This window comes from Suncus etruscus, chromosome 1 (assembly GCF_024139225.1).
Source record: "Suncus etruscus isolate mSunEtr1 chromosome 1, mSunEtr1.pri.cur, whole genome shotgun sequence".
NCBI lineage: Eukaryota > Metazoa > Chordata > Mammalia > Eulipotyphla > Soricidae > Suncus > Suncus etruscus.
The window spans coordinates 44232518-44246797 of record NC_064848.1 but is presented as its reverse complement, the minus strand read 5'-3'; the positions used below and the strand labels follow the sequence as shown (position 1 = coordinate 44246797).

Here is a 14280-nt window from a genome sequence, read left to right as displayed (position 1 = left end):
CACCTCGACTTTGCCTCCTGCGGCCCCCAGGTAAACTGAGTTTGAGACTCCTGCTCTAAGCCAACATCTATAAATTCAAAGGCCAATAACTGTTGGTAGCCAGTTCATTAATATGTCAACTTTGACTACCTCCCGTTTCCATCTTTGATCAGGTTTTTCTTGCAAGTCAATACAACAAAACCCAGAAGTTCGGTTAGTTCCTGCCAACAAAGTTATTAAGTTACAAATGCTGGAAACCTAAGGATAAAAACAATAAGCCTAAAATCAGTTAAAACCAAACCAATATATAATCCACAAGTTCATTATGCACTACTTATATTCCATTTAAAATAATGACATGGACTCTCCAGGTCATGGCACAAATATGGCTAGAATCTGAGTGATTCTCTGACTCTCCAAATCATAGCCAACCCCCTTCTCCTCCTTCCTCTTTGAAATGACATTAGTTTTGCACCTACCTGGGTGATGTTCATGCACACTGCTTTTTAAAAAAAATGTATGTTTTATTCTTTATTTCTCTGGATCAGTCTTGAATTCTTTGTTATGGCAAAGTCAAGAACCTAGTTTCTCGGGCAGCATAAATTGCTTTTTCTGAAATATCAGAGCAATAGCAAATAAAGTGGAAAAAAAATAGAAGTTGTGTAGCCCATTTCAATGCATAGTCTGATGATGATCATGCCTGTCTCTATATATCTTGATAATGAAGACGATGCAGAGGTGAGCAAAACATTCTGCCATAAGTCCAGAGGAAAGAAGGATACTTGGGAGTCATTATCCGGTTTTTATACTTTTATTTTGTACTGTCTAATAAACATATTCATTTTATCACATTATATAAGGAATACCAATGTGGTTTTTGAGAGGTGGGGTAAAGTCTCAGTAGAAGAATAAAGACTCATGAAGTTAAACCAAAAGGCTATACGAAAGGCCCTTAAATGGGTGAGGGCTCAGTTTTCCATATGTGAAATTGACTGTGAGATTCCCAGCCTAAAAACTGAGTCATGATTTCCCTTCTAATCAAATATTTTAAAATCATCTATAGTGCTTAACTTTATCAGTTCATTTTTATGAAGGCTATGTGGAAAGAACATTTTAATTTGGGGGTGACTACAACATAAAATATACTACAACTACACTGAAGAAAATACTAACCACATAGCAACTATACACAATAATGAAAACTCCCATAAGGAAGGAGAAACATTCCCATTCTCCCTCCCCTCCACTTCCCTCCCCTTTCTTCTCCTCTCCTCTAGTTTCCCCCTCTATCCCATTTTGGTATATGTCCTTTGGTAACAAATTCATTCAGACTAAAATTAAGATATAAGTAACTTGGCTTCCACAAAGGAAAAGAAATGAACCTGTGGCTACAAGCACATCTACCTAAAAACCACACCTGTGCTATACTTTGAAGGTAAAAAAACAAAAACAAACAAACAAAACTGAAAAAACATACATATGACAGTCAATTAAAAAAGTGGAGGTGTTAACATATTTAAGTATTAATATTCTGGGAGACCTGTTAAGGGAGAAATCATTTGTCATCACAGAGTTAATTAAAAAGAAGAGTGCAGAAAATGGAGATTCATTACCTAACTGCAATTCCAACATGTTAAATTCTCCATCTCCTGCACCCTAAATTTACATTGTTTTTGCCTACATTGTCTATTTCTTGCTTTCCTCTGTTCTACCTCCTGAAAATTCAATAACTAGGATATGAGTAAGCAGCTCTTGTAAAAATCCTAAACACCTCCCCACATTGTGGATTACCAAGAAATCAACCTTCCAAGTCAATTCTGCTCAAATCCAAAACAGTGGGACAAATTGAACCACAGAAAAATAGAGTACTAAATGCTATTTGCAATTGTTATATCCAGTATAGTGTTAGCAACTAAAGGATACTTTACAACAGGACAGAAATAGCAAACTACAGATCTATGATTAACAAAATTATGCACTTAAATTATCCCTGTCTACAGTGTGTGTAGGGCTCCTACATAATTAATGCTTTATTAAACTGTTCTCTGAAGAGCTGAAAAAAAGAGCAGAATCAGAACCAGCTGTGCTGTTTAATATAATCGGAGGGAGATACATATGTAGGTGGTTTATTTAAAATTTTCCCTTGAACAATATACCTATCTTTGACTTTTAGTGTTTCCCACTCCTTTTTCTTAGTGCTTGTTTACTTTGTCTTTTAAGGTTGAAGAACGTAGAACACTAAATTTAAAATGTAAGTTTGAGAACAGGGGTGCTTAAAATGTTGTTTCTATTAAATATTGATCTATTCTAATTCATCCAGAAAAGACTGTGCTACTGAATAAACTCCAGTTTTCATACAATTTTAATAAAAAATACTTATGAACACCATTTCTTTTTTTGTTATGCATCTTATAGAAGTACTCAGATTACTTTAAAACTCCCTAGGAGTTTTAAAAAAAGTTTAAAAAAAAAAACTCTCCCTAGGAGAGACAAAGCTGGAAATGGTCATTTATCTATAGGATCTCCAAACTGCATTATTTGATCTTTATTTTTTGTTATGTCAAAATGAAATTAAAAAGTTATCCATGACTGGTTTACAGGCATACACTCCAATACCAATCCTTCACCAGTATCCACTTCCTTATACCAATGCTTTCCCACTTCCACTTGCCTCCAACCCATGAGTCTACTTCAACAAGAGGCACTTTTTTATTTCTGTTTTAGTTTTTGCAATTTGATTTATAGTACTGTTGGTGATAGGTTTTTATATATAACAATTTTACTCTTCTCAGTGTCTCCTCCTCCTGCTGAATGCTTCCCTCCACTACAGCCATTTCCTCCTCCCAGTCCTAACCCATAACCACCTCAGGTGGCATGTTTCCTAATAAATATCAGCTCTCATGTTCTTGGTTTCTACTGTCCTTAGGCACTTGTTATTTCATTATTATGGTTTTTTTTACATTCCTTATATAAGAGTAATCATTCTGTTCTCTGTCTCTTGACTAGCCTAACTCAGCATAATACTCTCCAGGTTTATTCATATAGCAACAAATTACATCATTTTATCTTTATAGCTCAATAATATTCCACAGTTAAATGTACCAATATTTTATTTATCCAGTCATCTGTATTGGAAAAATGGCATATTTCCAGATTGTGGCAATTATGGATAGTGCTTCAAGAAACAGAGCTGTAAATGTCTTTTCTCCATTTTATTTTGGAATCCTGAGGGCATTTTTTTCAAGAAGTGGACTTGTTAGGTCAACTAGAAGCTCAATTTCTAGATTTCAAAGTGACATCATCACTGAAGAACTTTCTTTTCCTCTCTTCTCCCCATTTTCTGATGGGAATGGTGTTTTATTCTTCTTGTTAATTTCCACCAGTACTTCATATATCCTTGACAATAATCCCTTGTAGGTAATAATTTCTCCTAATCCATGTGCTGTCTTTGTTTTGTATCATTATATTGTTTCTGTCTACATTTTCTACTATTGAACCTTACTGATTCAGGTCTGATATCCAGGATTATAAGTAATTTTGATTTGACTATTGTGCATGGTGTTAGAAAGGGATGCATTCTTTTTTTTTTTTCTTTTTGCATGAAGCTGAGCAGTTTTCCCAGAACCACTTGTTGAAGAGCCTTTCCTTGCTCTACTTCATGTTTTACTCCTTTATCAAAGATTAGTTGATAAGGGTTACTCTTAAGATATTCAAGTCTATTCCACTAATCTGAAGAGCTGTCTTTATTTCGATACCATATTGTTTTAATGACTACTGCTTTAGTAGTACAAGTTGAAGCTGGGGAAAGTGATGCCTTCATCTTCTTTTTCCAAAGATTGCTTTAGCTATTTGTGGAGATTTATTGTTCCATATGAATTTCAAAAATGTTTGATCTATTTCTTTGGAATGTCAAGGGTATCCTTAGAGGGAATGTATTAAATCTTTACAATGCTTTGGAAAGTATTGCCATTTTAATTATATTTTTATCAGAGATATCAGTCTATAACTCTGTATTTTATGGTGTCTATTTGCTTACAGTATTAAAGTGATGTTTGCCTCATAAAAACTATTTAAGAGTGTTTCTGTTCTTCAATTTCCTGAAAGAATCTGAAAAATATTGCAGTAGCTCTTCTTTAAAGTTTTGCAAGAACTCACTAGTTAATGAATCTGATTTTGTCTTAGAATAGTTCCTCAGTGTCACCAGAAATGGCCCAAAGACAACTCAAGATCCTCAGGAATATTTCATGATGAAAATCTAATTCTGAAAGCCAGAGTTAAGATCTTTAGTAAAAAAAAAAAAAAAAAAAAAAAAAAAGATAATGACTTAAATCATGTCCAATGTTGGTTTATAAGAAACTATTTCAGCTGATAATATTCTAAGCCTCTACCTTTAGTAAAACACAAATGTGGTTTAATTCTCAAAGTGATTTCTTTGATTTTCAATGTACAATTATCTGTGAAACCATAATCTGCTCTTTGTTATGTGCCAGTAACAATGGTTTTACCTGATAACCTTAATTTTTTTGTTATGTGCCAGTAACAATGGTTTTACCTGATAACCTTAATTTTTTTTGCAAGCTTGAGAAATTGTGCACTCCCCACAACTCATTATCAGGTATAATTTCCAACTCCAATCACCCAGTATTTCTATACTGTTATTGTGGCCATTTCTAACTATATATAGGCATGAACACTGGTCCATTGTTCATATGAACATGGTTCATTGGTCTATTTCTGAATAAATTGCCATGAGGGCCAAAAATTGAAACTTACTTCTTTGGACAGAGACGAGCAGGTAAACAATTTAATATCAAAGAGTATTAAACTCCTAAGAGATATGATGATCAGAGGAAAATATAAGGGAAACACTGGCAACACAAAACATAGTGTGAAGAGGCAAGGTTTTATCACACAGGTCCTATAACCTTTTTTAGGATCTTAATCTTTGCAACCAGTAGTCATTAAATATTTTAATTTCAGAAGGTAACAAGAACATTTATGGGATTTGGAAAGACCAATATAGCTCAATTGTAGGGGTCCTGCCTTACATGTGTAAGACTACAAGTTTGATGCTCAACCAACACTGCTCATGTCATAGAGATATGGTCAATATACTGCTGTTATAATCCTCTTCACCACAATAATTGCAACTTAGCATATTGCAACTAAGTGTGTGATCCCTAGAAAGCACAATTATGTATTCAATTGCCAGTGTAACACAACAATCAAAGCAAAGGAGGAATTAGTAAGGGGTAAATAAATTACTTTAACTACAATATGACTGACAAACAGGAGAATGTTGGAAGACAAGGAATCATCACAAGTTGGCCTAGTATTAGGCGATGAACACAGGCAAATGTCTGAGGGACTATGGCATTTCAAAACTAACACTATAACAAGCACTGGTATTGCAAAAGGATTGACTGAACATAAGAAAAGGGAAAAATTAATTAATTTTAATTGAAAATTTGATTTACAAAACTGTTAACAATGGGTTATCATGCACATAATCACAATATCACAGCCATTAACCGTAATCAGTACACCTTTTACCCACATCCCTTCTACCAACTCAATTGTATGGATCAGCTCTCTCTCTGGGTTGCCTTTGACACTTTATTGTACTTTGCTGTGTATGTATAAGTCCCAGATATGAGACTGATCACTGTCTATTCCTTTCAGAAAAATTTTATATGTCCAGTAACCCTCACATAAAATACGGGTCTGTACAATGTAGAAATAACAGTATAATATAATATAGCATTATTTATAAATTATATTTTATATTTTGTTATATATTCAGATATATTATATTACATCATATCACATCACATCACATCACATATCATAACATCATATCACATCATATTTATTCAATATAATCAAGGAACCCAAAACAGGAGTATAAAGTGGAATAAAGCCTGTTTCCCACAGAGAAATGAGTCTCAGTTCTGAGTAATACAGTATCAAGAATAACTGTAGTAAGAAAACTCCTTTATATTAAATATAAAAATATAAAAGCAATACCATAAAAATAATTCCTAAAGAATGCTGCATTGTCATATTTTCCACTTAATGGGCTATAATCCATTACTATTACAAGTTATATATTATAAGGCTTATTTCCACCAATGTAACCAATATTACTTTTCTCTTTAAATATTCATACTCAATTTTCATTACTTCCTGATAAACCTTCTCTTGCATATTTTACAGTTCTTTACAATATAAAGAGGAAAAATATATTTTTGTGTCTATAAATGGCTTTTAGGAAAGAGCAGGACATCTACACTAACTAGCACTTAAAAACACTTTTCATAGAAACCATTGAAGAAGTCAGCCCATCCATAAAGGCACATTTGAGCCCAATATAATCACAGTGTTCCAAGTTGATCTTGCCAGACATGTCCTTTCTGGAGGAAGCTGAAAATGGTCTGCCCATCTCACTACTTAATCTTATTTCTTAGTACTATTTTTTTCCATTATGTTCTATTTCATTTGCTTCCTAAAATTTCCATTTTCTGTTCTCAAAAGGAACCAGCAGAGATCTCTAGTGTTCATTTAAGACAACTTGGAATATTGTCATTCTTCGTAAGGTGTCTCTACCTCTCTTCATTCAATATTTTGCTAGGATATATTATCAAACCTTTTGCTGAGGAGTTAAGGAGTAAGTTACTCAGAAGTCTCCAGCTAAAAAATAAGACTAAATATTTTGTACCAAATGATCAATAACACCTTTTAGAAACACTGTTCCAGCAAATATATGACCAAGCTGACCTCCTTTTTGTTATGCAAAAGGCAGTCAAAGCCACAGCACTGTTTTTCCTATTGATAAGACTAGGGATCTGGTTAGGTGCAAAGGATTGACTTCATTTAAAAGAAATGACAGGAAAAGTCATTAGAAGCCAGTACAGTGGATCAGGCACTTTACTTGTAAATCATCAACCTGTTTGATTTCCAGACACCACCAGGAGTTATCCCTAAGTGAGCCCTCAATTAATGCTGAGTGTGACTCCCAGAAACAAAAAACAAAGAGGAGATGTAAGAGATTATAAGGGTAGTTACAATGCACTATACACTAAAAGAGTTATGAGGGGACTGGAAAGACTGTAGAGAGTTTAAGGCGTAAGCCTTACATGAAGTTAACCAAAGCTTTTGATCCTCTAGCACTGCAGGGTCAGAGCAACCCAACATCCTGAGTCCTTGTATTAAACCCATATCTGTTGGCCAAGAATTATATCAAGTTCCCAGGCCTCCTGAGGGTCACTTGGAAGACCAAAATAAACAAGCAAAAAAGAATAGAGAGAGAATATAAAAATGTAAATGCTGGCCATTTTGAACTGAACTGTGTATGTATATGTGAGCCCACATACTGCAGAGGTAAAAAAAAAAAAAAAAAAAAAAAAAAAAAGACTGTTAACCAACAGTAGTGGGAGTGGCTGTGGGCAGATTTTGGAATAAAGAGGGGCATTCTGATTTGAGAGGTTTGTGAACCCAGCCTAGTACAGGAGCCCCACCACAATACACACACACACACACACACACACACACACACACACACACACACAAACACCACACTACAAAGGTCATGATGGAAAAGTAAAGCAACACTGAATCTCACCACACGTTGTGACTGCCGATGCTAGTTCTGAAGACCCAAACAACAGCAGTCAACTACATAACTTCTCTGATCAGGACTTTGGAGAGGAAATGTTAAAGCTGTTCAAAGAACTCAAGGAAATCATGAAATGGACAGCTCATAAGACTAAAGAGAATACGATAACAGAAATAAGAAAACATCAAAAAGAAGTATCAGGACTGAAAACATAGTAGGTAAAATGAAAAACTCAATGGAAAGCCTCTTCGGCAGAGTAGCAGCAGCTGAGGTAAGTATCAGTAAGCTGGAAAATAAGCCGCATAACACCTCCATTCAGCAGAAGAAATTGGAAAAGAGTTTTAAAATAAATGAACAGAAGGTGGAAAAATATCTTCAAAGTGTGAACAGACAAAATAGATCTATGGATAAATTTAAGAGGAAAAACATAAGAATTATTGGGGTCCCAGAGATCCAGAAAGAATATCTCTATAAAGAAGGAACAACAGTCAAAGACATCATCACTTAGAAATTCCCAGAGCTGACAATGGTAGAAATCATGTCATCTGAGATCACTGGAGAAAACAATAGGTAATATGAATGAAAAGAATGCTGAGCAAGAAAGGTTATTTAAAGCTTCTTGATTGAATTTGTTTTTAAAGAAATGTTATTACCCAAATAAGTCATGAGTCATGAGTAATTTAAAAATTCAAGAGTGTAAATTGAACTCCAAATTTAAAAGGAAGCTGACTAAAGAAGTAATGCAGTTCCCAAAGAAGTTATATTCCCTATCATCCTTTTTTGGATTTGGACATAGAAGAAAGAAAAATCTAGGAATTAAATTTCCATATGACCAGCAATTCCACTTCCTATATAGAGTCCAAAAATTCTAATCAGTTGACATTTACACCTATGTTCAATGCAGCACTATTCACAACAGCCGAAGTATGTGAACAGTCCAAGAATTCAAGAAGAAATGACTGAGGGGCCAGAGCGGTGGTGCTAGTGGTAAGGTGTCGGCCTTGAAAGCACTAGGACAGACCGTGGTTCCCCTGGCCATATGGTTCCCCCAAGCCAAGAGCGATTTCTGAGTGCATAGCCAGGAGTAACTCCTGAGCATCACCAGGTGTGGCTCAAAAACCCAAAAAAAAAAAAAAAAATGAGAGAGAGATAACTGAATAAAGAAAACTATGGTACATATTTACAATAGAATACTTCTCAGCTATAAGTAAAGAAGATATCATGCAACCTGCAACTACTTGGATGAAAATGGAAAGTATCATACTCAGTGAAGGTAGTTAGAAGAAAAGAGACAGACACAAAGTGATCTCTCATATGTGGGATATAAAAAAACATAAGGGAAAAATTGCACAAAGGAAAAAGAAATTGAGAAAAGGTTTCCAGTATAAAATACGCCAAAAGGGAGAAGGCAGAGGGGCCAGAGTATAAAATACACCAAAAGGGAGAAGGCAGAGGGGCCAGAGCAATGGCGCAGCAGTAAGTAGGATGTTTGCCTTGCAAGCGGCTGACCTAGGAGGGACCGTGGTTCGATCCTTCGGCATCCCATATGGTCCCTCAAGACAGGAGCAATTTCTGAGCGTAACCCCAGGAGTAACTCCTGAGCATCACCAGGTATGCCCCCCCAAGAAAAGGGGGGGGGGAGAATGCAGAGAGCTGTGGAGGGGGTTTGAAAAATAGTGGAGGGAAATGAACACACTGTGGAGGAATTTTTTAGAATAAAGCCATACCAATAATATCTTTTTTTTTTTTTTTTTTTTAATTTAAGCAATCCAATCCACAGAAACAAGGTAAAAATTAAAGGACATCTTCTCTAGGAGCTGGGGACTTCACACTGCTGTGCAGCAGGTGGTTTCACTGTTATGGACAATAACTACCATATCCCCAACACAGTCTGTCCCAAATGAGAAAATTTTCTATTAACAATATTTTTCTGCATTTGGTTTCTTTAAAATGTACTCCATTGTGCTCATGGTATACTCCTAAGTCTATGCTCAGGATCATTTCTGGTAGGCACAGGAGACCATATGTTTACTCTGGGTCAGTGTGTACAAGACAAGCACTATTTATTTTTCTCTAGCCCAGGTCGCTCAGAAAAACAGGTAGAACTGCCCAGAATATGGACCTTTAAGATATCTTTACCAATTGACCCTATTGCCAAAGATAACAAAAAAAAAAAAAATGGGACTACATAAAACTGAATAAATATATTTTATATGGCAAAGAAAACAGGTTAAAATTAAAATACACCCTACTGAAGTGGAGAAAACAGCCACATCATATAACAAATAGATAATAGCTAAAATATTTAAAGCACTAAGCCCACAACAAAAGACCAATTACCCCATCAAAAAAAAAAAAAAATCAGAGAAGAGGGGCCGGAGTGATAGCATAGTATTAGGGCATTTGCCTTGCAAGCAGCAAGCAGCAGACCCAGGTTCCTTTCCCAGCATCCCATTTGGTCCCCTGAGTCTGCAGAGGCGATTTTTGAGCACAGCCAGGAGTAAACCCTGAGTGTCACTAGGAGTGGCCCAAAGCCAAAAAAAAAAAAAAAAAATCAGAGAAGAGATAAAGAGATATTAAAACAAAAAGGTCAATGCACATTTGAAGTTTCACTTTTATTTATACCTAGGAAATGATTCAAAATGACATTGGTATATTATCGTATACCAATGAAAACGACATTTATCTGGGACTGGAAATAACTCTTATTGCCTGGAGTATGGTGAAAAAGAACCACCTTTAGGTAAAAAGGTTATGTGGTTCAGCCTCTGGAAAATGGTGGAGATTTCTTAAAAAAAAAAAAATTTAAAAAAAATAAAAAAACAAAGATTAAGGATTAAGCTTACTCTTCAACCCTGTGTTCTCCCTTGAACATAAACCTCATTTGCTTGTTTTTGTCTCTGCTTCCTTTTTACCTCTAGAAAAGTCATTATTTTCTCCTGAATCTGTACTTCCATTCTTCTTTCCCCTCACATATTTCTAAGTAAGTTTCATTCAGTTAAAAATTATTTGTGGGGGGAGGTCAAAACAGGTGGTGGGAATGGCCCTAATTTACTGTCACTATATGCCTGAAATACTACTGTGAAAGACCTCAATAAAATTTTTAAAAAAGATTATCTTGCAGGGACAAAGTGATAGCACAGCAGTAGGGTATTTGCCTTGCCCGCAGTTGACCCAGAAAGGATCTTGGTTCGATTCCCGGTATCCCATATGATCCTCCAAACCTGCCAGGAGCAAGTTCTGAGAGCAGAGCCAGAAGTAACCCCTGAATGCCACTAGGTGTGGCCCAATTCCCCCCCAAAAAATAAACTATCTTGCTTCACAAAGGAAGGAAGGAAGGAAGGAAGGAAGGAAGGAAGGAAGGAAGGAAGGAAGGAAGGAAGGAAGGAAGGAAGGAAGGAAGGAAGGAAGGAAGGAAGGAAGGAAGGAAGGAGGGAGGGAGGGAGGGAGGGAGGGAGGGAGGGAGGGAGGGAGGGAGGGAGGGAGGGAGGGAGGGAGCGAGGGAGGAAGGGAGTTTAAAAGATTAGATTTAGAAATTAAGTAAATTGCTGAGGGCAAGAGAAAGACAAAGATTAAGACACCAATTTCTCGAAAGTAACAACTTTTAACTACATTGTAGAGCACCAGGTTTGCAAAGAGCATGCTAAGAATCAAAGCCAAAAAAAAAAAAAAATGATGTGGTGCTGGTAAATGTAATGAGATCTGCTTTTAAAAACTGGCATGTACTTGAAATTAAATAAGTTACAGACATCAAAGACCAAAGGAGTCCTGTCTGAGAATTTACTGGCATCGCAGAGCTGGTGAGGTAAAGAAAAGAATTTGAAGAATAAAATTGTTATAAGCCTTCCATTCTACACCAACAACTTGTAATTACAAAGCTTTATGATCCCAGTAACTGAAAGCTCAGATGTAAAAACAATAATAATAATGACATTAACTTCTTCTAGGATTTCCCATTGTAAATATAATTGGTTCTCTAAAAATGAATGTGTGGTGATAGAAAATGGCATGTGGGCACATATGATATAAATTTTATTCCGCTTCTGACAACAAACTTAAACCACAATTCCATAAATACAATTCTCACTTCTGGATGTGGTTTCTTTTGTGTGTGTGTGTGTTTGTGTGTATGTGTGTGTTTGTTTTTGGCTTACTGTCGGCGATGCTCAAAGAGCTCATTCCTGGCTCTGCACTCAGGAATTACTTCTGGCGGTGCTTAGGGGACCACATGGGATGTCAGGGATCAAACTGGGTCGGCTTAATGCAAGACAAGTGCCCATCCGGCTGTACTACTTGTCAGCCCCCTGGATGTGGTTTATAATAAAAGCACTGATGTAGTGGTAGTCTTGAACAAAACCTCACCGCTTCTGACAAATTAGGAGAATCTCAGGCTAATCTACAAAAAAAAATCGCTTAAAGCTAAATTATAAGAAATATTTATAGCAGTCAACTATCCTTTAGCCAGCAATCCGTTATCCTACTAGAATTGTTTCAGAAAATAAAAAAAAAAAAAACCATACTCGTTATATAAGAAATGGGTCACATTATAATGGGTCACTTTCTTTCCCCTGCCTAAATAAAATTCTTCAGCTGAGTCCAAAAGTGATCGAAAATGATTCCCCTTTGAATTAAAATGCGATGCCTTCTATTCCCGCTGTATTTCATGTCACAGAGCCAGATAGATGGGTGCATCCAAACACCTCAGCGATGTGAAACCAATATTTTATAAGATGCATGATGATGGCCTTGGGGTGGTAGTGGATGGTTAAGCTTCAAAGCCCTGAAGAGGGGTGTGTGTGTGTGTGTGTGTGTGTGTGTGTGTGTGTGTGTGTGTGTGTGGAACCGTGCCGCGCGCGCGCGTGTGTGTGTGTGTGTGTGTGTGTGTGCAACGAAGACTTTATAAGATATATGATGATGTCCTTCAGGTGGTAGTGGATGTAAGCTGCAAAGCCCTGAAGAGATGTGTGTGTGTGTGTGTGTGTCCAAATGATCAGATTGTACGTGGTGTGTGTGGGTGTATGTGTGTGAAACCAAGACTTTATAATAAGATGCATGATGATGGCCTTCAGGTAGTGGTGGTTAAGCTGCAAGACCCTGAAGAGATTTCTCTCTGTGTGTGTGTATGTCCAAATGATCAGATTGTAGGTGGTGTGTGTGTGTGTGTGTGTGTGTGTGTGTGTGTGTGTGTGTGTGTGTGTGTGTAACCAAGACTTTATAATAAGATGGCCTTCGGGTAGTGGTGGTTAAGCTGCAAAGCCCTGAAGAGATTGACTGATTGATTGATTGATTGTGTGTGTGTGTGTGTGTGTGTGTCCCCAAATGCTCATACTGTCGGCGGTGGCCTCAAAGGAGTTTCACGAGCGATGAAAGAAATCTCCAAGGCAAAGTTAGAAAGGTAAAAAAAAAAAAAAATGCAGCAGCAGCAGCTTCCCAGCCTCATCCTCCTGAGGAGCGAGAGCCCGCGTGCAAGCAAGCAAGCAAGCAAGCGAGTGCAGGACCGTGCGAGAACGAAGCGGGGGCCCACGACCCCAGAGCGGGGCAGGCGGGGCGGGCAGCCAGCCAGCAGACAGACATCTCGGGCCGCAGCCACCTCCGCCCGGGGCCCGTCGCGAACGCCGCAAGGTCACCGGGGGAGGAAAAGGCGGCTTTTACATAATCAGGTCCCGTCCCGGGTGCCGCCGGCACGGCCCCGCGGAGGCGGGAGATGCCGAGCGGGCGGGCGGGCGGGCGGGCGAGGCGAGGCGCGGGCCGGGGCGTCCCTCGCTCACCTCCCGCACCCAGCGCGCCCCTCGCGGCGGCGCCCGGGAGCGACCCTCGCCGCGCCGCGCGCCTTACCTGCGCCCTGCCCGGCACGCGCCTTACCTGAGTGGCTTTGTGGAACTGCTTCTTGAGCCCGGCCACCGACATGGCTGGAGGGTGCGAGGGGAGCCCGGCCGCCGCTGTCGTCGTCGTGCCGCCGCCCGGGCTGTGCGAGTGCGGGACGCGGGACGCGGGACGCGCGCGGCCCGGTGCGGAGAGACACCCTGACGTCAGGGGCGGGTGATGCGGCCTTCTTAAAGGGGACGCGGGAGGCCCCGCCCCTGCCCGCCTAGCCCCGCCCCGCCCCGCCCCGGCGCGGGCTGGCGCGGCAGGTGCTCGGGTAGCTCGAGCTACCTGGCTCTAGCGCTGGCCTAATTGAACCTTCCCGGTACCTAGGCGCCCGAAGGATGGCGGCCTGGATGGAAAGCCAAGAGCATTCTGGGTTTCGGGGATGGGGAGGTTGTCATTCGTGTTCCCCACACTGCAGACCGGTAGCTGCGGGAACTCCAGGGCTCAGGTGACTTGCTGGCCTTTCCAGGTAGCTGCAGAGGCGCTGCCTGGAGACAGTCTGCGCTAACCCTTGGAGAGCTTTGCTTCTGCTGCTAGGAAGGGAGGAGTGGCTTTTCTTTTTCTATCTAGGATAATGAATAAGTCATTGCTCATTCTCTGCCTGGATGAATGGACTCCTGCTAGCTGGGTTGGGCATAGAAAACAATGTCTCTGCCCTGGATTTTTTTTTATTATTGTTGTTGTTGTCCCTTAAGACTGCATCACATTAGAAAACGCCACCAATATTTTTTTGATAGGCATTAGCACTTAGAAAGGGGGAGGAAATTCTTTAAAGCTGATCGATAAAATTGAATTGGATATTCATTAATAGCAAATAG

The 14280-nt window shown here is 38.9% G+C and overlaps 1 protein-coding gene across 1 annotated transcript in view; it reads right to left on the bottom strand.

Moving 5' to 3' along the window:
- Window positions 1–13528, bottom strand: part of SH3GL2 (SH3 domain containing GRB2 like 2, endophilin A1) — a 176531-nt gene extending 163003 nt beyond the window's left edge. The window contains exon 1 of the mRNA XM_049769383.1: window positions 13457–13528. Coding sequence (XP_049625340.1) covers window positions 13457–13501 — 45 coding nt within the window. The 5' untranslated portion in view covers window positions 13502–13528. The remainder of the gene's footprint in view (window positions 1–13456) is intronic.
- Between the last annotated feature and the right edge of the window lie 752 nt (window positions 13529–14280).